This window comes from Bison bison, unplaced genomic scaffold, assembly GCF_000754665.1.
Source record: "Bison bison bison isolate TAMUID 2011002044 unplaced genomic scaffold, Bison_UMD1.0 scf7180017864143, whole genome shotgun sequence".
NCBI lineage: Eukaryota > Metazoa > Chordata > Mammalia > Artiodactyla > Bovidae > Bison > Bison bison.
This window is the reverse complement of record NW_011494715.1, coordinates 6,218,509-6,242,108: the sequence shown is the minus strand read 5'-3', so window position 1 is coordinate 6,242,108 and position 23,600 is coordinate 6,218,509. Positions and strand designations below refer to the sequence as shown.

Here is a 23,600-nt window from a genome sequence, read left to right as displayed (position 1 = left end):
TTTGAAATGGAAACTCATTTGATAGAATTCCTGAAATATTTAATATGAAACAGCAATTTAGGCTGCTGTTTGAAGAGAAATGTAATGAACTGGTAGTAGGTGAAAATAAAACTATCCAGAATGCCATAAGAGAGACAAGGAAAATGTGAAAGTGATGTTAAGAGAAATGGCAGAATGAGAAGGTTGAAAAGGAGTGTATGAGGTTGGCCACAAGATGATATGGGCTTTCTGTATGTGAATGAACTTTTTGGACAACCCAATAATTAGATTTCCAGGAGGGAGGGAATTGAGAGAGTCTAGGAGAGACAATATTTAAAGAGATAATGACTACAGATTTTCCACAACTGCTAAACACGTGAATTCACAGACCAAGGAGGAACTGTATACCACTAGCAGGATAAGTAAAAAGAAATCCACACTTCAGTGAAACTGCAGAACTCCAAAGAGAGGAGTCATAAAAAACAGTCTCAGAAAAGGGATCTTCTAAAGAAGACCAACAGTTAGAATGACAGCAGAGTTCTTAACAATAACAAAAGCCAGGAAACGGTATCTTCTAAATGTTGAGAGAAAAAAAAACTTTTCAACCAGAATTTTGTACCATGTAAAACTCTTGTGGGGATGCGTGGCCAGATTGCCTTCACAGAAGGACAAGCCTCTCAGCTGCAGGGAGTGGGGTCGGTAGACATCCTTCAGGTGGAAAGCTGCCTTATCTGAGGTGGGCCTGCAACCAGCAATTCTTAGGTGGGCTAAGAAGGCTTGGCTGTTGGCCCAGCATAGGACCCTCTGATGGTCCTTATTTGCTCTGGAACTCCCTACCAGTTTGGCTGAGGCTTTTCTGAGAATGCATGGCAGGTCACTTTCTTCTGTCCAATTGTAGATACTGTTCCCGAATAAATATCTCACACCCCAAACTTCATCTCTGCATGTTCTGGAAAACGCCAATTTGTTCTCAAGAATAGAGATGAAATAAAGCCATTTACATATAAACAAAAACTCTGAGTTTACCACCAAAAGATTTGTACGAACTACTAAAGGTTATATTTCAAGAAGAATGAAAAGAATCTCATAGATAGTAGGAGATGCAAGAAGAAATGAAGTAAAGTTGTAAACATATATGTAAAGCTAAATAAATGTTTCTATAAAATACCAACAACAGTGTGTACTTTGGGGTTTTAAAAAACATCTAAAGACCTATAGAGAAAAAAAATACACCAAAAAAAAAAATACATATATAGACCAGAATTGGGTTAATGCTGTAATCAGCTGTATCAGATGATCTGGGACCCCTGACAAATGCCTGCTCCCCATCCTCTTTTGGTTTTTTTTTTTTGCTCTTCTCATAGGCCTCTTGTTCTTAAGGGTTTTAAAATTTTCTGATGTTTTTTTTTTAATTTACTTTTTTGGATAGGTGATTTGTAATGTTTATAACGTTAAAAATAGTAAACATATATTGAGAAGCATTGTTCCTACTCTTGTTTCTCATGTTCTCAATTTTTGCCCCCTCTCCATCTCTACCAGTAACCACCAAATATATCAATAATTTCTTGAATGTATTTCCAGAGTTTCTTTTTCCACATGGTTTTGAAAAGTAAGTCATAATTATAAGAGCCTGTCACACACTAAGAGGTCACTAAATTTAGTTCCCTTCTCTCCATAACCTTCTTAGGACCTTAAGACCCAGAAAGAATAATTTTCCATAATTTTGCTACTGAATATCATATTTTTTGCTTTATAACATAAATTGGAACCATAAAACCATGTTTCATGCATGTCATATTCTTAATAAAAAGTTCATGGAGCTTTCCTAGCCTTGGCCTAGAACTAATTGAAAAGGCAAAGTATGTTTTAAAGATGTGAATATGATTAATAGAACCTTGCATGTTTTCTGGAAAGTGATTCTGGTGTTTCACAATATGATATCATAAAACTAGACAGTTTAGTTGTGCCTATTTTTTCCAAGATGCAAATTGTTTATTATTTCAAGTATTATAAAATGTGAGATTAGATTTTTTTCTTTTTATGGAGGAGAAGGCAAGAGTGGCTTTATTACTTTGCCAGGCAAAGAGAGAACACAGTAGGCTAATCCCCCAAGAACTATGCCCCACTCTCTGGAGATTAGTTTTGTTTTTTTGATTGAGGTGTAATTTACATATTACTAGTTTCAGGTGTGCAGCATAATGATTTGATATTTGTATATATTGCAAGTGATCACTGTAATAAATCTTAACATCCATCACCATACATAGTTAAAACGTTTTTTTTCTTGTGATAAGAACTTCTAAAATCTACTCTTAGCAACTTTCAAAACTATAGTACAGTATTATTAACTACAGACACCAAGCTGTACATTAAATTCATATACCTCATTTCTCTTATGGCTTTTGAAATATGTACCTTTTGACCACCTTCACCCATTTCATCCATTGCCTACCCTTTGCCTCTGGCAACCACCAGTCTGTTCTCTTTGTAAGTTTGGTGGGTTTTTTGAGGTGGGGGGGGGTTTAAGATTATCTAAATGAGATCATAAGGTATTTGCTTTTCTCTGACTTAATTTCCCTTAGCACACACCTTCAGGGTCAATCCATATTGTCACAAAATGGCAAAATGACATCTTTTACAGCTGAATAGTATTCCATTGTATATGTATACCACATTTTCTTTATCTGTTCAGCCATCAGTGGACACTTAGGTTGATTCCATGTCTTGGCTATTGTGACTAATGCTGCAGTGAACATGAGGTGCGAATATCTTTTCAAGTTTGTGTTTTTGTTTTCTTGAATACCCCAAAGTGGAATTGTTGGGTCATATGGTGGTTCTATTTTTTATTATTTGAGGAATCGCCATTCTCTTTTTCCATAGTGGCTATACCAGTCTTCATTCCCACCAGCAGTGTACAGTGGTTCACTTTTTTCCACATCCTCATCAATGCTTGTTATGGCTTATCTTTTTGGTAATAGCCATTCTGTCAGTTGTGAGGTGATATTGTGGTTTTGATTTGTGTTTCCCTGAAGGTTAGAGATCCTGAGCACCTTTTCAGGTATGTGTTGACCGTCTGTGTGTTGTCTTTGGAAAAATGTCTATTCAGAACTTTTGCCCATTTTTAAATTGGATTGTTTGGGTTTTTTACATTGAAATTGTATGAGTTCTTTATATCTTTTGAAAATAACTCCTTAACATATATATGGTTCGCAGATATTTTCTCCCAATCAGTTAGTTGCCTTTTCATTGGGTTGATGATTTCCTTTGCTGTGCAGAAGCTTTTTGGTTTGATGTAGTCCCACTTGTTTATTTTTACTTTTGTCACCTTTACTTTTTGTATCCAAAAAAATTTTTTTAAATCATTACTAAGACTTATGTCAAGGAGCTTGCTATTTGTTTTCTTCTGGGTGTTCAAGTCTTTAATCCATTTTGAATTAATTTTTGTGTATGGTAGTCCAGTTTCATTCTTTGACATGTGGTGTCCAACTTTTCCAACATCATTTATTGAAAAGACTGTTTTTTCCTTATTGTGTCTTCTTGGCTCTTTTATCAAAAATTAATTGACCATATAAGCATGTGTTTAGTTTTGGACTCTCATGTTGTTTGATTACTATAGCTTTGTAATACAGTTTGAAATCAAGGAGCATGAATGATACTGCCAGCTTTGTTCTTTTTTCTCAAGATTGCTTTGGCTGTTTGGATCTTTTGTTGTTCCATATAAATTTTAGGATTTGTCCTATTTCTGTGAAAAATGCTGTTGGAATTTTGATAGCAGTGCAAAGAATTTGTAGATTGGTTTGGGTAGTACAGATATTTTAACAATATTGATTTTTTCCGTCTTTAAGAATGGAAATCTTTCCATTTATTTGTCTTCAGTTTTTTTCCACTAATGCCTTATTTTCTTATTGTAAATCATGAGATTATAGGACAGTTTTGTGGAGTTTCAAAGAACTCATTTCTGAACATAGTCTTCCCTCTAACATAATCTTTCCATAGTTTTTTCAGGGCTGAGGAAGTTGATCTATTATTGTAATGTTTAGAAAAGTCTAAGCTATGTTTTCTGTTTCATTAAGCTAATTTAAATTTTTTCCTGGTTAATTTTCAGTTCGTATTTAGAGAATGGAAATTTTCAAAATTATTCACCTTCAGTTTGATTTGTTTTGAGAAAATAGCAGTTTATTACTTTAATCCAAAAAAGAAAGGTTATGCTTTTCACTTGATGAATGAGCATTATTTTACTGTGAATTCCGATTAATAGTTCTTTATGTACATCAAGATTAAGTGTAAATTCTTCAGTTTTTAATTATTTGTTTCCCAGTTATTGCATCCATTGTTGTAAAGTATATATGTACAGAATACTGTTCTGTTTTCTAGCTATTTCTAGTTCATAAGATTAAAGTGACATAAGAGTGATCCCCTCACTATAATTAGGATGAAAGTTCAAGATGTTATCCTTTGCTTAATCAAATGTAACTTCTGAAGAAGTAATATTTTCTATTTCATAATGTCATCAAAGCAAGGGAATAGAATTGAGGTAATTATTATTTTTGTTTTCATTTTAACTTCTTGAGTGAATTTTGGCTTTAAGCCTTTTCTTACCTAATTTATGAGTTTTCCATGAGGTTCATTAAATAATAGGCACAGTATATCCAGATGTCATAATAAATCTTTGCAATGTTACTATTCTGTGGTGACTCTGAGAATGTATGCTGTGTACCAGTCAGTTTCTTCCTAATCAGTCATGCTCTCCTTTATTTCCTCTCGGTTTACTGAAACCATTTTCTCATCTTTTTCCCTGGTTAGTCTTTTACTTGGAAAATTGTCTATTCCTTAGATAATGGGAATAAAAATTTATTATTTAATCATTAAATTTTATCTTTTATTTATCTAAAAGTTGACATCACCCACAGTTTACAGCAGTCACTGGTAAAGTCAATTAGGATCTAAATTAACTTTCCTCATTGCCATTAGCCATTCTTGAATTTAGAAGACAACATTCTTTTAAGGTAGTCTCAGTGCTTGGAAAAGAAAATGAGATTATTTGCAAAATATCTGTAGTGTGGAGTTTATATTTTGTCATTTCCCCTATTGATCGAAAGAAAGCTTGGAAGTTGAAATCCCAGCTTACTGTTTTTCACTGGGTTACAAACAAATTGGTGGTCCAATAATGGGAGAAGGTAAACTTAGAATAAAAGGAAGATAGATTGATAGGTACAGATCTTGTTAAAGAGGTGAATTACTAATTAGTTCTCTATTTACCTTACCTAGTGATGCTTAATTTCAAAACTACTGCCTCTCTGAAAGTAGCAAGGTATATTGAAATTATGGGAGCCTTGACCGCCTTTTTGTCCTATATTCTTTTTTTAATTATAACTATTTCTGACATACAGGTATTTATACAAACACACACACACACATACACATTTATATGCATGTATATATTGGGTTGATCATAAAGTTCATTTGAATTTTCCCTGAAAAGTTACTGAAAAATCTGACCCAGATAATCACGATGGTGTGATCACCAGCCTAGAGCCAGACATCCTGGAATGCGAAGTCAAGTGGGCCTTAGGAAGCATCACTATGAACAAAGCTAGTGGAGGTGATGGAATTCCATTTGAACTATTTCAAATCCTAAAAGATGATGCTGTGAAAGTGCTCCACTCAGTATGCCAGCAAATTTGGAAAACTCAACAGTGGCCCCAGGACTGGAAAAGATCAGTTTTCATTCCAATCCCAAAGAAAGGCAATGCCAAAGAATGCTCAAACTACCACACAGCTGCACTCATCTCACACACTGGTAAAGTAATGCTCAAAATTCTCCAAACCAGGCTTCAACAGTACATGAACCATGAACTTCCAGATGTTCAAGCTGAATTTAGAAAATGTAGAGGAACCATAGATCAAATTGACAATATTTGCTGGATCACCAAGAAAGCAAGAGAGTTCTAGAGAAACATCCATTTTTGCTTTATCAACTATGCCAAAGCCTTTGACTATGTAGATCACAACAAACTCTGGAAAATTCTGAAAGAGATGGGAATACCAGACCACCTGACCTGCCTCTTGAGAAATCTGTATGCAGGTCAAGAAGCAACAGTTAGAACTGGACATGGAACAACAGACTAGTTCCAAATCAGGAAAGGAGTACATCAAGGCTGTATATTGTCACCCTGCTTGTTTAACTTATATGCAGAGTACATCATGAGAAATGCTGGGCTGGAGGAAGCACAAGCTGGAATCAAGATTGCCAGGAGAAATATCAATAACCTCAGATAGATATGCAGATGACACCATCCTTATGGCAGAAAGCGAAAAACTGAAGAGCCTCTTGATGAAAGTGAAACAGGAGAGTGAAAAAGTTGGCTTGAGGGTCAACATTCAAAAAACTAAGATCATGGCATCTGGCCCCATCACTTCATGGCAAATAGATGGAGAAACAATGAAAACAGTGGGAGACTTTATTTTTGGGGGCTCCAGAATCACTGCAGATGGTGACTGCAACCATGAAATTAAAAGACGCTTACTCCTTGGAAGAGAAGTTATGACCTTCCTAGATGGCTACTTTGCCAACAAAGGTCCATCTAGTCAAAGCTATGATTTTTTCCAGTAGTCATGTATGGATGTGAGAGTTGGACTATAAAGAATGCTAAGCATTGAAGAATTGATGCTTTTTTGAACTGTGGTGTTGGAGAAAACACTTGAGAGTCCCTTGGACAGCAAAGAGATCAAACCAGTCCATCCTAAAGGAAATCAGTCCTGAATATTCATTGGAAGGACTAATGCTGAAACTGAAGCTCCAATACTTCAGCTACCTGATGCGAAGAACTGACTCATTGGAAAAGACCCTGATGCTGGGAAAGATTGAAGGCAGGAGAAGGGGATGACAGAGGATGAGATGGTTGGATGGCATCACCAACTCAATGGACATGCGTTTGAGTAAACTCTGAGAGTTGGTGATGGACAAGGAGGCCTGGTGTGCTGCAGTCCATGAGGTCACAAAGAGTCAGGCCCGACTGAGCAACTGAACTGAACTGAAAAATCTAAACAAATTTTTGGCCAACCCAATATGTCATATACATATACATGTATATTATAAAGAATAATACATTGAACAGCAATAGATTTATCACTCATTTAATAAATGAAACACAAAACACCAGATCCCCCTCCCTGATTGAATCTCCTTTGTAAACTATCATTATCCAGAACTTGGTGTTATTGTGTATTTACACTTATATGTATTTACCTAAACAATGTATTGGTTGAAGTCTTTTAAAACTTTGCAGTGTCAAAACTGCATGTATTTTTGCAGCTTGTTTTTGTCATTCATCATTTTTATGATATTTATCTATGGTAATATGTACAGTGTGTGTTTATTTGCTGTCTTTGCTGTTCAGCGTTCTGTTGTATGAATATATCAAATTTGTTTATGTTAATGGATATTTAGGTTACACATTGTTTTTACTCTGTTATAAATAATGCTGCTATGAATATTGTGCATCTATGTGAGCTTCTCTAGAATATATAACTGAAAATGTAACAGTTAGATCTTGTGAATCTTCAGCATTACCAGATGTTGCCAAATTGTTTTCCAAAGTTGCTGTACAATTTAGAACCTCATATGGAAGTGCAGAGAGTTCTCATTGTTCTACATGCTCACCATCACATTTAAAATTTTCCCAATCTTATTGACAATCCTCATTGCTATTTTAATTTGTATTTCCCTGATTACTAGTGAAATTGAACTTCCTTTTTCTTACATATATAATTTATAATAGCTAAATAACTTATTATTTAGATATCCTCTTCTGTGAAGTACTTGTGTATATAACAGTATATTCTGGTAAATATATTCTGGTATAATTTCTTAATCAGTTTTATGCATTACAGATAAAGTCTAACTTTGGTTAAAATTTTAATATGTATTATTATTTTTCTTTTTTTTTAAGTTGTTTAAGAAATCTCTACTCAAAGATTGCAAATAATATTCTCCTTTGTTTTCTTTAGACAGTTTTAAAGTTTTGCTTCTCAGATTTGGATTTTTTTATCTACAGTTTATTTTTATATCTGGAATGCGGAGGTGATATCATTTTAAAACTACGTAGATGTCTAGCTAGCACTGTTTATGACTAGTCCATCCTTTCTCCACTGATTTGTGATGCTACCTGTGTCATACAGTATCTACTTTTCACTTGTGCAACTTATTTTGCTATTCTATTCTGCAGTCCATTTTCTATCCTTGTCTTGATCTTCTGCCATTGTCCTAATTCTGATAGGTCTTTATATCTGATAGGGTGAGTAAGTGAGTTTTCAAGGCAGACAAAGCTATGCAGTGTAGTAGGGCACAAAATTTGAAATCAGAAGACTTAATTCCAGAACTGTAGTCAGTTATCAACATGGATGAGCCTGATCAGAAGTTTATTTTTATGTGGGCTTTCGATGACCATAAACCAACATTTTGTAATGAATTTTTTTTAATGATAGCAAATCTAATACAGCGTAGGTCTCATTAGTACAGAATAGATTCCACTTGATTGGGAAAGACGCCAAAGACTCTGCCTACCTGATTCAAAGCCAAAGTCTCAGAAACAATAATCGAATTTAGGCCACCACAATAACCATACATATGTCCTTGGTGTTTTTCTTCTTCTGTGAGGCTTTTTTCCCCCCTTTAGCATGAATAATTTTTTCTATTTGATTAAAAAGAATTTAAGCTCCAGGGTCTTTGGTAGATGATGGATCTAAATTGGGAAAATATTTTCCATATTTTGATCAAATAAAGTCACATTGCAAAATTCTGTTGATTGAAATTAGAGTGGTGTTAATGGAGATTGGTTGTTGAAAAGATAGTAAAAGTAGGCTATTCACAGCGAGGCAGGCAGTTGTAGAAAAAGGACAATGACCAAGATATAAGGATAGCAGTGGAGGCTGATTGTCTGCCTTTTTTGCTGGGGATTCTCCTTCAGTTCCCAGTAAAAAGACCAAAGAAATATATCAGATGAGGCTTTTCAACTGATAAGGTGGTGTTTTTTTAATTTAACTTTATTTTTTATTGGAGTAATGTTGATTTATAATATTGTGTTAGTTTCAGGTGTACAGCAAGGCTATTCAGTTATCCATATACATATATCCATTTTTTTCATATTCTTTTCCCATATAGGTTATTACAGAATATTGAGTACAGTTCCCTGTACAGTAGGTCCTTGTTGATTACCTGTTTTATATATAGTAATGTGTATATGTTAATCCCAAACCCAATTTATCCCTCCTTTCCACCTTTCCCTTTTTGTAACTGTGTTTTCAAAGTCTATGAGTCTGTTTCTGTTTAGCTTGAGTTGCTTTCTCACTGTATCGTCATCATGGCAGGTACTGACTTGTCTTCCCTAGGGATTTGTCTTTAACCAGAACCTTATAATACAAAATGTCCCATGTTACAACCCTCTGTCCTCCAATTCTCCTCTTACTGTCTTGCCTAATTGAAGGTTTTGGTTGTTGCGTTATTACTGATTTTGTTTTTAGCACTTCTTTAATTCAAGCATTTGTGATACATGGACAGTATTTCTAATTTATGAAAGATAATACAATGCGGTTTAAAAGTACTGTAGGAGTCATCAGATGCGGTTTCTCTCCCAGGTTCCCTTTTTCTCCTCTCTTCCTTTTCTGGGTAAACTTATCCAGTCCCATATTTTGGATTATATAGGTCAACTTTTCTTCTGAACTCCAGACATGTATCTGTTTATATGACATTTCCAACTTAACATGTCTAAAATACAATTCTTAATTTTTCTTCTTAAAACCTGTTCCTGCTTTCCATCCCCAATTCTTTCCATTCAGTAAATGGTATTGTCATCTGTGAGTAGTTGTTGTTCATTTGCTAAGTCATGTCTGGCCCTATGCAACCCCATGGACTGCAGCTCACCAGGTTTTCCATCCTCCACTGTGTCGTAGAGTTTGCTCAACTTCATGTCCATTAAGTCAGTGATGCTATCTAACCATCTCATCCTCTGCCACCCGCTTCTCCTTTTCTCTTTACTCTTTTTCAGCATCAGGGTCTTTTCCAGTGAATCAGTTCTTCACATCAAGTGTCCAAAGTATTGGAGCTTCAGCTTCAGCATTAGTCCTTCCAATGAATACTCAGGATTGATTTCCTTTAGGATTTACTGGTTTGATGTCCTTGTAGTCCAAGGGACTCTCAAGAGTCTTCTTCAACACCACAATGAACTAAACATCACTTCTTCAGCACTCAGGCTTCTGTATGGTCCAACTCTCACAGCTGTACATGAGTACTAGAAAGACCATATCTTTGACTGTATGGACCAATACAGCTATAATCATGTGCCAGTTAGAGCTAAAGTGTAATAAGGGAATTTTTAAACAGAGTCAGCCTAAAACACAAAATAAGCTAATTTGTAGAATAGAAATGCAAAATGATTGGAGATAAAAACGTGGGCTACTAGAATCCAGGTCTGAAGTGGCTGGGGTGGCTAGGGCATTCAGTTTCTGTGGGTATATAGAAGTAAAAGTGTTGCATGGGAGTCAGAGGACTAGAACTAGACTTACCAGTTAAAAGTAGGGGTTGGAAATGGGACTCTACTGCTCCTAAAAGAAAGTTTATATAAAATGTGCAACCAACTCTTTCCTGAAGCTGCATTTAGCATTAAAAATACTTAAAAATATTTGTCTAAAGATGTGAGAGGGCCAAACTGTAATGACTCAGTAGCTGAGTCTATGGTAGCTGATAATGGCTGGAGTGTGCAGTCATAATATTAGACCTGGTTTTTAACTAGGGCCCCATAAAGTAAAGTGAATTTGCTCAGTCATGTCTGACTGTGCGACCCCATGGACTGTAGCCCACCAGGATCCTCCCTTCATGGGATTTTCCAGGCAAAGGTACTGGAGTGGATTGCCATTTCCTTCTCCAGAGGATCTTCCCGACCCAGGGATCAAACCCGGGTCTCCCACATTGTAGGCAGTCACTTTACCATCTGAGCCACCAGGAAAGTCCAGGGCCCCATGGGTATTGGTAAAGACAAAAATGAATGAAACGTGGTGGATAAATAGGGGGAGTGAGGGAGAGAGAACAAGAGAGAGAGAAAACTCTCTTACTCAAGATCTGTAAACAGAAATTCCAAAGCATAATTAAAGAAAAAAGCTAAACCTAAAAAGTCATTCAATAAAATCAACAGTCAGGAGACCGATTCACTCCCAAATGTAATAAAAGCAATAAATAGAAAGTAATAATTTTCTAAAGACTTGTTTTAAAAATATGTATGTTTAGGATTCTTCAATAGATAAATAATAAAAAGCACTTTAAAAGAATAAGAACTTATGATAAATTAGCAGACGTGAAATAAGAATAGACAAACATAAAAGCCAATTTGCCTAGAAATGTAGTTATAGGAATTAAGTCAATAGATGAAATGAATTCTAAAGTAGACATGATTAAAGAGAGAACTAGCAAAGTGGAAAATTGTTCTAACTCTTTAGATCACCCAGAATGCATAATAGAGACTTAAAATACTCAAAATTATATAATTATGCCATTAAGAGATATTAAAAATAGGTTGAAAAACTTCAGTTTACATCTAATGGAAGTTCTAGAACAAGGGGCTGTAAAAATGACTAAGAAATGATAACTAAAGAACTACATCCTGAAGTTTTCAGAACTGAAAACTTGAAACCGCACATTAAAATTACTCTCTGCATACTAAGCGGGACAAGTAAAAACCAATCACAATGAGAAACATTCTTTGCAACTATAAGACAGAAGGCTAGAGACATTTAAAAGCTACCATAGAGAAGAAATCTCCAACAGATTATCAACTGTGCAGGCTTCTCAACCGCAACAGGGACAGCTAGAAGATAATGAACTAATGTCTTTAAAATGCTGAGTAATGATAACTTTATCCATCTAAAATACCACTGAAGATTGAGGACAAGATAAAGACATTTTGGGGCAGACTAAAATAATTTAGCATACCCTATCTATAAGAATTTCTAAAGAGCATCCTTTAGCAGAAAGAAAAGAGAACCCCAAGATAGGATGAGGGTGTACTTTTTGGCAAAGTCACTTAACAATGATAATAACAAGACCAATTACTTTTGTAAAGGTTATTCTGAGTCTCTGGAAAATGATAACAAGGAGTATTAGGTAGCTAAAGTGTGCTAGGAGCATAGTCTTGTTCAAGAAGATGGAAGTGCTGAATACTTTTAACTATAACTTTTTCTCATAAAGCCAAGTAAAAGTGTATATTGTAAATGTATGTATGTATTTTTTGAGCACCTGCTACGTGCCAGACACTGATCTAGGCTCCAGGAATAAGACCACTGGGGGACAAAACTCCTCATTGAGTTTATACTTTGGTAGGAGGAAACTATATATTGTTTAAAAACAGTAGTATAGCACAAACAGGCTTGAAAGAAATACATTGGTAAATAGGAAAAGATACACTTGAAAAAGGTGATGGTATGATGAAGAAAAAAAACGGGTGTGGCAGTATTAAAGTCAGATAAAATACTGTTTAAAGTGAGCGCTAAAGTATGTTGGGCAGCTAGAGCATTTATATAACACCTAACATAGACTTAAAAGTGAAAGATGACAGGATTAGAAGGAAAACTGATGAGCCCACAGTTTAGCATATCTCTATTAAAACAGATAGGTAGGGACTTACCTGGCGGTCCAGTGGTTAGGAATCCCCTTGCAGTGCAGGGGACATGAGTTTGATCCTTGGTCAGGGCACTAAGATTCCACGTGCTGCAGAGCAACCAAGTCCACACACCACAGCTAAGACTTGATGGAGCCAAATAAATACATATCCTTAAAAAAAAAAAAATAGGCAAATAGAAAAGTAGTCAGGAAAACACATATACCTGGTTTTATTGCACTTCCCTTTATTGTGCTTTGCAGACACGACAGTTCAGTCACTCAATCGTGTCTGACTCTCTGTGACCCCATGGACTGCAGCATACCACGCCTCCCTGTCCATCACCAACTCCCGGAGTTTACTCAAACTCATGTTCATTGACTTGGTGATGCCATCCAACCAATTCATCCTTTGTCGTCCCCTTCTCCTCCCGCCTTCAATATTTCCCAGCATCAGGGTCTCTTCCAATGAGTCAGTTCTTTGCATCAGGTGGCTGAAGTATTGGAGTTTCAGCTTCAGCATCAGTCCTTCCAATGAATATTCAGAACTGATTTCCTTTAGGATGGATTGATTTGATCTCCTTGCAGTCCAAGGGACTCTAAAGAGTCTTCTCCAACACCACACTTCAAAAGCATCAATTCTTCAATGCTTAGCTTTCTTTGTAGTACAATTCTAACATCCATGCATGACCACTGGAAAAACCATACCCTTGTCTAGATGGACCTTTGTTGGCAAAGTAATGTCTCTGCTTTTTAATATGCTGTCTAGGTTGGTCATAACTTTTCTTCCAAGGAGTAAGTATTTTAACTTCATGGCTGCAGTCACCATCTGCAGTGATTTTGGAGCCCCCAAAAATAAAGTCTGTCATTGTTTCCACTGTTTCCCCATCTATATTTGCAGTGAAGTGATGGGACCAGATGCCGTGATCTTAATTTTCTGAATGTTGAACTTTAAGCCAACTTTTTCATTCTCCTGTTTCACTTTCATCAAGAGGCTCTTTTAAGTTCTTTGCTTTCTGCCATAAAGTTGGTGTCATCTGCGTATCTGAAGTTATTGATATTTCTCCCGGCAATCTTGATTCCAGCTTGTGTTTCTTCCAGCCCAGCGTTTCTCATGATGTATATAAGTTAAGTAAGCAGGGTGACAATATACAGCCTTGATGAACTCCTTTTCCTATTTGGAACCAGTCTGTTGTTCCATGTCCAGTTTTAACGGTTGCTTCCTGACTGCATACAGGTTTCTCAACAGGCAGGTCAGATGGTCTGGTATTCCTATCTCTTTAAGAATTTTCCACAGTTTGTGGTGATGCACACAAAGGCTTTGGCATAATCAGTAAAGTAGGAATAGATGTTTTTCTGGAACTCTCTTGCTTTTTCAGTGATCCAACAGGTGTTGGCAATTTGATCTCTGGTTCCTCTACCTTTTCTAAATCCAGCTTGAGAATATGGGAGTTCTCAGTTCAAGTACTGTTGAAGCCTGGTTTGGAGAATTTTGAGCATTACTTTACTAGTGTGTGAGATGACTGCAATTGTGCAGTAGTTTGAGCATTCTTTGGCATTGCCTTTCTTTGGGATTGGAAGGAAAACTGACCTTTTCCAGTCCTGGGGCCACTGCTGAGTTTTCCAAATTTGCTGGCATATTGAATGCAGCACTTTGACAACATCATCTTTTAGAATTTGAAATTGCTCCACTGGAATTCCATCACCTCCACTAGCTTTGTTCATAGTGATGCTTCCTAAGGCCCACTTGTCTTCAGATTTCAGGATGTCTGGCTCTAGGTGAGTGATCACACCATCATGATTATCTGGGTCGTGAAGATCTTTTTTGTACAGTTCTTCTGTGTATTCTTGCCACCTCTTCTTAATATCTTCTGCTTCTGTTAGGTCCATACCATTTCTGTCCTTTATTGAGCCCATCTTTGCATGAAATGTTCCCTTGGTATCTCTAATTTTCTTGAAGAGATCTCTAGTCTTTTCTATCCTATTGTTTTCCTCTATTTCTTTGCACTGATCACTGAGGAAGGCTTTCTTATCTCCCCCTTGCTATTCTTTGGAACTCTGCATTCAGATGTTTATATCTTTCCTTTTCTCCTTTGCTTTTCGCTTCTCTTCTTTTCACAACTATTTGTAAAGCCTCCTCAGACAGCCATTTTGCTTTTTTGCATTTCTTTTTCTTTTGGATGGTCTTGATCCCTGTCTCCTGTATAGTGTCACGAACCTCCATTGATAGTTGATTGCATCAGGCACTCTATGAGATCTAATCCCTTGAATCTATTTGTCACTTCCACTGTATAATCGTAAGGGATTTGATTTAGGTCATACCTGAATGGTCTAGTGGTTTTCCCTACTTTCTTCAATTTAAGTCTGAATTTGGCAATAAGGAATTCATGATCTGAGCCACAGTCTGCTCCCAGTCTTGTTTTTGCTGACTGTATAGAGGTTCTCCATCTTAGGCTGCAAGGAATATAATCAATCTGATTTCGGTATGGACCATATGGTGATGTCCATGTGTAGAGTCTTCTCTTGTGTCGTTGGAGGAGGGTGTTTGCTATGACCAGTGCATTCTCTTGCAAAACTCTATTAGCTTTTGCCCTGCTTCATTCTGTACTCCAAGGTCAAATTTGCCTGTTATTCCAGGTGTTTCTTGACTTCCTACTTTTGCATTCCAGTCCCCTATAATGAAAAGGACATCTTTTATGGGTGTTAGTTCTAGAAGGTCTTGTAGGTCTTCCTAGAACTGTTCAGCTTCTTCAGCATTACTGGTTGGGGCATAGACTTGGATTAATGTGATATTGAATGGTTTGCCTTGGAAACAAACAGATCATTCTGTCATTTTTGAGATTGCATCCAAGTACTTCATTTCGGACTCTTGTTTTGCAGACACCACAGTTTTTACAAATTGAAGGTTCATGGCAACACTGTGTTGAGCAAATCTGTTGGTGCCTTTTTTTCCAAAAGCATTTGCTCACTTCATATCCCTGTGTCACATTTTGGTAACACTTGGATAACAGGCATTTCTCTGAGTTATTGCAGGTTTGGTTCCAGACCACTACAGTAAAGCAAACATCACAATAAAGCAATTCACACAATTTTTGGGGGTGGGTTTACATATAAAAGGCTCTCCATGGGCCTCCCTGTTGACTTAGACACAACGGTATTGAAATCAGGCCAACTAACCTCACAGTGGCTGCTAAGGGTTCAAGTGAAAGGAGTTGCATACCTCTCACTTTAAATCAAAGGCTAGAAATGATTAAGCTTAGTGAAAAAGGCATGTTGAAAGTTGAAACAGGCCAAAAGTTAGGCTTTTTGAGCCCAGCAGCCAAGTTGCGAATCCAAAGGGAAGGTTTTTAAAGTAAATTGAAAATGATACTCCAGTGAATTCATGAATGATAAGAAAACAAAACAGCCTTATTACTGATATGGAGAAGGTTTTGGGATCTGCATAGATCAGCCAGTCATGGCATTCCCTTAAGTCCAAGCCTAATCTAAGACAAGGCCCTAACTCTAATTCTGTGAGGGCTGAGAGAGATGAGGAAGCTGCAGAAGAAAGGTTTGAAGCTAGCAGGGGTCGATTTCGTGAAGTTTTAGGAAAGAAGTCATCTCTGTAGCATCAGAGTTCATGGCAGAGCAGCAAATGCTGATGTAGAAGCTGCAGCACGTTATCCAGAAGATCTAGCTAAGATCATTCGTGAAGGTGGTTGTTCTAAACAACAGATTTTCATTGGTAGACAGAACAGTCTTCTATTGGAAGAAGATGTCATTAGGACTTTCATAGCTAGAGAGGAGAGGTCACTGCCTGGCTTGAGAGCTTCACAGGGCAGGATGACTCTCTTGTTAGGGGCTAATGCAGTTGGTCTGGTGGTTCAGTGGTAAAGAATCTACCTGCCAATCCAGGAGATACGGGTTTGATCCCTGAGTCAGGAAAATCCCCTGGAGAAGGAAATGGCAACCCACTCCAGTATTCTTGCCTGGGAAATTTCATGGACAGACGAGCCTGGTGGGCTATAGTCCATGGGGTTTCAAGAGTAGGATATGACTTGGCGACTGAACAGCAACAAAATGAATGCTCATTTGCCATTCTGAATTATGCTAAATCTTCTCTTCCTGTGCTCTGTAAATGGAACAGCAAAGCATGGGGGACAGCACATCTGCTTACAACATGGTTTACTAAATATTTGAAGCCCACTACTGCTCAGAAAAAAGAGAGTCCTTTGAAAATATTACTGCTCATTGACAATGCGTTTGGTCACCCAAGCGCTCTGATGGAGATGTACAAGGTTAATGTTGTTTAATGCCTGCCTTCTCAACATCCATTCTGCAGTCCACAGATCAAGGAGTAATTTCAACTTTCAAGGCTTCATTATTTAAGAAATATATTTTGAGAGTGGCATACCTCACAGCTTTCAGGATCTTAGTTTCCTGATCAGGGATTGAACCTAGGGCACCACAGTGAAAGTGCCAAATTCTATCCACTGGACTGCCAGAGCAGTCCCATAAGAAATAAATTTTTAGGCTATAACTACCATAGTGATTCCTCTGATGGATTTGGGTGGTTAAATGAAAACCTGGAAAGGGTTTACCATTCTAGATACCATTGAGAATATTCATGATTCAAAAGAAGAGGTCAAAATATAAATATTAGCAGGAGTTTGAAATAAGTTAATTCCAACCCTCATGGTGCCTTGCGGGGCTTTAAGACTTTGGTGGAGGAAATAACACCCAGTGTGGTAGAAAAATAGCAAGAGAACTAGAATTAGAAGTGGAACCTGAAGATGTGACTAAATTGCTTCAATCCCATGATAGAACTTTAATGGATGAGGAGTTGCTTCTCATGGGTGAGCATTAAGAAAATGATTTTTTGACATGGAATCTACTCCTGGTGAAGATGCTGTGAGGATTGATGAAATGACAACAGAGGATTTAGAATATTTCATAAACTTAGTTGATAAAGCAGAAGCAGGGTTTGAGAGGATTGACTTCAGTTTTGAAAGACGTTCTACTTTGGGTAAAGTGTTACCAAACAGTAATTCATGCTACAGAGACATTTTTCGTGAAAGGAAGAGTCAATGGATGCGGCAGACTTCATTATTATCTTATTTAAAGAAATTTCCACAGTCATCCTATCCTACAGAAACCACCCCGGTCAGTCAGCAGCCTTCAACATTGAGGCAAGACCCTCCACAACAAAGAGTATGACTCACTTGAAGGCTCAAATGATGGTTAGCATTTTTTAGCAATAAAATGTTTTTTAATTTAGATATGAGCATTGTTATTTAGACTCTTATGAGTAGATACTACATTCTACATTATAATATAAGCATAAGTTTTATATGTACTGGGAAACAAAATAATCCCCATGACTCACATTATTGTGGTATTTGTTTATTGTGGTGGTATGGAACCAGACTTACAATATCTTTGAGAATTCCTATATAGAAGATTTGAACAACACAACTAATAAAGTTGGTCTAATACATAAAGAAAATTTTGTACCTAACAGAGAGTAAGCGTTATTTCTGAGCACACAAGGAGTACTTTAAAAAATGGACTATGTCCTAAATCACAGAAGAAGTTTCCAAAACATAAGGTAACCAGAATCAAATAGACTACATTCTGTGACTATAATAAATTAATTTGAAATCAACAATAAAAAGAAATCTTAAAAAAAACTCACCTGAATAGAAACTAAAAAATGTACTTATAAATAACTCATAGGTTAAAGAGGAAGCTTGAAAACAGCCAACAAAGCAGACATGAAAGGAGGAGCATATTAAATAAAAGAACAGAAACTAATAAAATGGGGGAAAATGATTAACACTTCCCTAATTGTATATTGTGATAACCAATGATAGGATGAGCAAAATTGGCTGAGAAGAATATAGGTATTATTTGAGCCTCTATTCCTATTCATGGTTTATTTTCTATATTAGTAATCTTTTTCTTTAGACTAATATGGGCTAGCAAGAAAATTATAGAACTCAGGCTATAAAATATATAGTCATTGTCAAATTTTCAGCAGTGTATCTTTTCCATATAATGAGAAAATTACAGGACTGAGTAAGTGCAAACATCAGACTTATATAATTTTACTATTTATTTAAAAGATTTTACAGTGGTCTTTAAGAGAAATTTCTATTTATATATTTATGATATTCTTCTTTCCCTTCTTGTAGGTTACTCAAATGAGTCGTCCAGACCTGATTCTCTTTCTGATGAAATACCTGATGGCTCTCATAGTTGGTATTCCTTCCATTTTTTGGGTTGGAAGTAAAAAGACTTGCTTTGAATGGGCCAGTTTTTTCCACGGTCGTAGGAAAAAAGAGTAAGTTGAAGTAAATTATCATGGTGTTCACAGACTTCACATTTACATAATTTTGTGTGTGTGTGTTTACTGTGTTGAAACAATTTGGATTTGGAGGAAATATTCCAACAAGATGATAACCTCAGCTGCCACCAGGTATGATTAAATCTTAAACCTAAAAACTTAGAAAAGATAGCCAAGTAGAACCAGGCTTAAGGCCTGTTCCTTACTAATACGGAATATTTGAGGGAAAGCCAATCTTTTTTTTAAAAAAGCTCCAAATTATAATCTTCTTAAAATTAAAAACAAATGAATGCTTATATATGTATATTCTTATTTGATCTTTTTGACATTTCTGTGATGACTAGTGTTATCATCTCTGTGTAAAATATATGAAAACTGATGCACAGAGAGGCTCAGTGCCTTGGCTAAAGTCACACAGAATTAGACTTTATTTCCAATTGTCCATTGTTCTTCCAGGTTACACCATAAATTATTTAAAAGGATAGCATGTTATTTTATTCTGAGTCATACACATTAAAGCCAAAATAATAAAATGATATTAGCAGATAAAATGAAATATGTTATTTTAATTCATAGTTGGCCAAATTGCATATTAGAGAGTCATGGTAAAATATAAGATCTGGGCATATTTGAGGACTCTTTCATTTTTTGACCCCTTAATTAATAGAACAAAATAAGACCCTGCAGTATTCACAAAGGAATAGATGACTTCAAACTTTTTACTAAGTATAAAGTTAATATTTATACTGTATTTGGATTGTCACAAACTCTAAGTTAGTGGAATCCATATTCTTATGATTTTATTTAACCTAAGTTACATGGAAAATAAATTTTGGGAAAATGAATTTCTATAAAAGTCTCAAGATTATATGTAAAATGTTATTGTGTTTTGTATGGGTTAATGTACTTTTAAAATACATCTTAAATTACCACATTATCAGAATCTTGTGTTTTCTCAATTATCAGTAATTAGCAGCTTCTATTATACAGATTCAGAGAAGGCAATGGCACCCCACTCCGGTACTCTTGCCTGGAAAATCCCACGGATGGAGGAGCCTGGTAGGCTGCAGTCCATGGGGTCGCTAAGAGTCCGGCGCGACTGAGCAACTTCACTTTCACTTTTCACTTTCATGCATTGAAGAAGGAAATGGCAACCCACTCCAATATTCTTGCCTGGAGAATCCCAGGGACAGAGGAGCCTAGTGGGCTGCCATCTATGGGGTCACACAGAGTCTGACACGACTGAAGTGACTTGAAATTTATAAAAATCACAATTTTAAAATATACATTCCTTATTACCATATCTGAGACTACTGCTAGTGATATCAAACAATGCATTTCTCCTTTAAATGCAATTTCATTGGGTAGAGAAGGAAAGAAGGGGAAAGGTTAATTCAACAATGACAAAAATGTATTTCCTGGGAATTCATCCTTTGAAAAAGACGTTGAGTAGTTACTATGTGCCATGAACTATTCGGTGATGCCACAGGTTCAATAGCAAACAAAACAGACCAAGTCCTTGATTTCTGTGGAACAGCCTTACTTGGGATATTTATCTGTGTATTCTTTGAAATTTTTAAATGTATTTGAATCACAGTAAAACATAATTCTAAGGAGAGGGTTAGCATTCTTGGTCACCTCTGGGCCACACACAAGCCATTCTGTCACATAGCAATTCTGTTGTGTTAGAAACTCCAGATGGGGCTAAACTAAACCAATGCTGCCCTTTTGGGGACTCATCCCAGTTATTTGGGGGATCCTGACTGGGCCAGAATGCTTTTGAAACTGGTTAGTCCTCCCCAAAACCCTTCCATTTGGTTTTCTGGAACCATGGACCACCCACTTCCCTGACTCAGCTAAGTCACTGTGACCCTCCCAGCTGGGACTGTGCTCTGGGCTAGAGTCACTCCTCCAGAGTGTGAGCAGCCTACAGTCATTTCTAGCGTTTGTCTGGTTGAGCCTTTGAGATATGACTAGAGAGTAACCATAATAATGGTTTCCAATCAGTTGAGCCCACTTAAATACTCCAAGCACTGTTCTAAGCATTAAATCATTTAATCCTCTAGACAACCTTGTGAGGAAGATTGTCGTTTTACAGATCAGAACACAGAACCAAGGTTCAATAGCTAGTGAGTGGCAGAACTGAGATTCAAACCCAAGCAGTCTGATTCTAGCCTCTAGTCTTTGCTGTTAACCCCTCTGTTATACTGTGCTGTCGAAAGACTGGCTTCTAAAATTATGCCAGTCAAATTAGTGTTCTTTCTCTCAGTGAAGCCACATTTAAGATTGCTTATGCTAATAATTCTGACACTGGTTGAAATATTTTTAGAAATCTTGTTTTGGAGTTATCTGGGTCACATCACTTAATTTTTCTGGACCCCTGGTTTCTTATTTGTAAAATGAGGAGACAGACCTTCACCATTTGAAGGTAGATTAAATTTTTGAAATGACCAGAAGTCAGTTTGAACCAATTTTTAAAAATAAGTTTAGAAAATAAATTCAGCAGTCCAGAGCAACTTTGGATGTATGTACATGTGCACAGGGCCATTGATGACAGAAGAATAAATGTTGTAATAACTATGTTTGCGTTGTTCTTTCTTCTATCTAGTTTTTGAAACTCTCAGGATATATGTAAACATTATGTTTTATCATTACTTTATGATTCACTTTGAAACATTTAAGTTTGATCCCCAACTGTTGTTTTGCTGTACGACTTTTGAAAAGTTCTTTAATCCCTTGTGACCTCAGTTTCTTCATCTATAAAATGGGGATCACAATATTTACTCTTGATGGATATCTCCCCCATAGAAGTGTCTGTTTAGGAGTTAATCTCCATAATAAAAACATTATTAAAAAGGATTAGCAGAGAATATATGTAAAACGCCTGGCACTATGCAGGTATTCAACACCCCAGCACTAAAAATAACAATGGCAATAACAGCAGCGATTCTTTTCTAATTTGAAAACTTAGAATATATGCACTTTGTCAATTTATGATCTAATCTTCACGTTGGAACTTTTTTTAAAAATAATATTGTCTAATTTTAACTTTATGATTCTTATAGTCACTTATTTACCCAAACTGATACACTGACCTTTGCACCTGTTTAATTGGCTCTTTAATTACCATTTTGTTCATCAACGTAAACACCTATCTGCTTTTAGCCTTTTCATAGCAGTTAAAAACTTTAGCTCTGGACATAATTCATCCCCTTAATTATTTTTTTCCTAAGCCTTTAGTATGTCTGGGACTTCATGGTATGTTTGTTTAAATTAATTTTTCATACATTTTGTTGTAGTTACAGTCATTCATGTTTATTCAAGCACTATACAACAGCTTCTGTCGTAAAATCAACTTGTAACCTAAAAACAACTGCTCTTAGAAATTAAAAAAATGAGTTTATGCCATGATGGGGCCTCCACTACTTCTATAAACCATGCAAGAAAATAATATTTTTACTTTATAGTAGTACCTTTGCAATGTTTCAGTGACCTTGAGAATGATAAATTTCTTTAGCCGAAAGGGACTTTTTAAAAATGATGAAATTGTATGCCTTCATTTTATGAATGAGGAAAATTAAGAAAAGGGGATAGTGACTTGCCCAAGATCACATATTTATTGATAGAGTTGGAACTAAAATCCTGATATTGTTATTCTAAGACGAACCTCTTTCCATCATACCAGTTTAGGAGACAGATTGACACAGATTTTTGTTTTAGTCTCTCTTCTCTCGACAGTGTTACCTTACATATGTCCTAAAGACATTGTTTGGAGAGCTTTTTTTCTGAAGAATAACATCAGTCTGTCAAAGTATTGCTTTTGGTCTGTAGGGTTATCTTACACTTGGTGTTTTGTTATCTAGGATAGTGAACGAGAGCCGACAGGTACTCCAGGAACCTGATTTTGCTCAGTCCCTCCTGAGGGATCCAAATACTCCTATAATAAGGAAATCAAGAGGAACTTCCACTCAAGGGACATCCACACATGCTTCTTCAACGCAGCTGGCCATGGTGGATGACCAGAGGAGTAAAGCAGGTAGTGTCCACAGCAAAGTGAGCAGCTACCACGGCAGCCTCCACAGGTCCCGGGACGGCAGGTGAGTTTTGTCAGCAGCTTAGTTTATTTCATGTGCTGAGTTAGAGTCACGTGGCATCTGAAGGAAGAGTAGCCAATTCTGAAACAGAAGTTGATCATGATTAACCTTTTGAACTTTGCTAGGTTTAATTGTCCCAGATTATGGTCAGACTTAATGCCAGAGGAGTTTAGACGTGATGCAGTGAGCAATGTGGAGTCATTGCTCATCAGAGAGAAGGCAGAGTAAAAGTGGTTATTTTAGTAAGATTAATTTAGCAAACAATTATGGAATACCTACTATGTCAGACATTGTGTGAGTCTCTGGGAATACAAAACTGATTTAGGTATGATCTTTGTTCTTAATAAGATCAAGAAAAATAGGGTAGTCAATATTTGTGTTGTAGTTGAAAGCATGGGGTCTAGAATAATAAGCCTCAGTTTCCTCATCTGTAAAATGGAAATAGTAATAATATCTGTCCCTTTAGCAATGTTGTAAAAAATAAATGAGGTAATATACCTAATTGCTCAGAACAGTGCCCATCTCAGTAAGTGCCTGTTATCAACTTTTATTATCA

The 23,600-nt window shown here is 36.4% G+C and overlaps 1 protein-coding gene across 1 annotated transcript in view; it reads left to right on the top strand.

Moving 5' to 3' along the window:
• FZD3 (frizzled class receptor 3) overlaps window positions 1–23,600 on the top strand; it is an 82,884-nt gene that overhangs the window by 50,123 nt on the left and 9,161 nt on the right. The window contains exons 4-5 of the mRNA XM_010840288.1: window positions 18,799–18,947; window positions 22,814–23,047. Coding sequence (XP_010838590.1) covers window positions 18,799–18,947; window positions 22,814–23,047 — 383 coding nt within the window. The remainder of the gene's footprint in view (window positions 1–18,798; window positions 18,948–22,813; window positions 23,048–23,600) is intronic.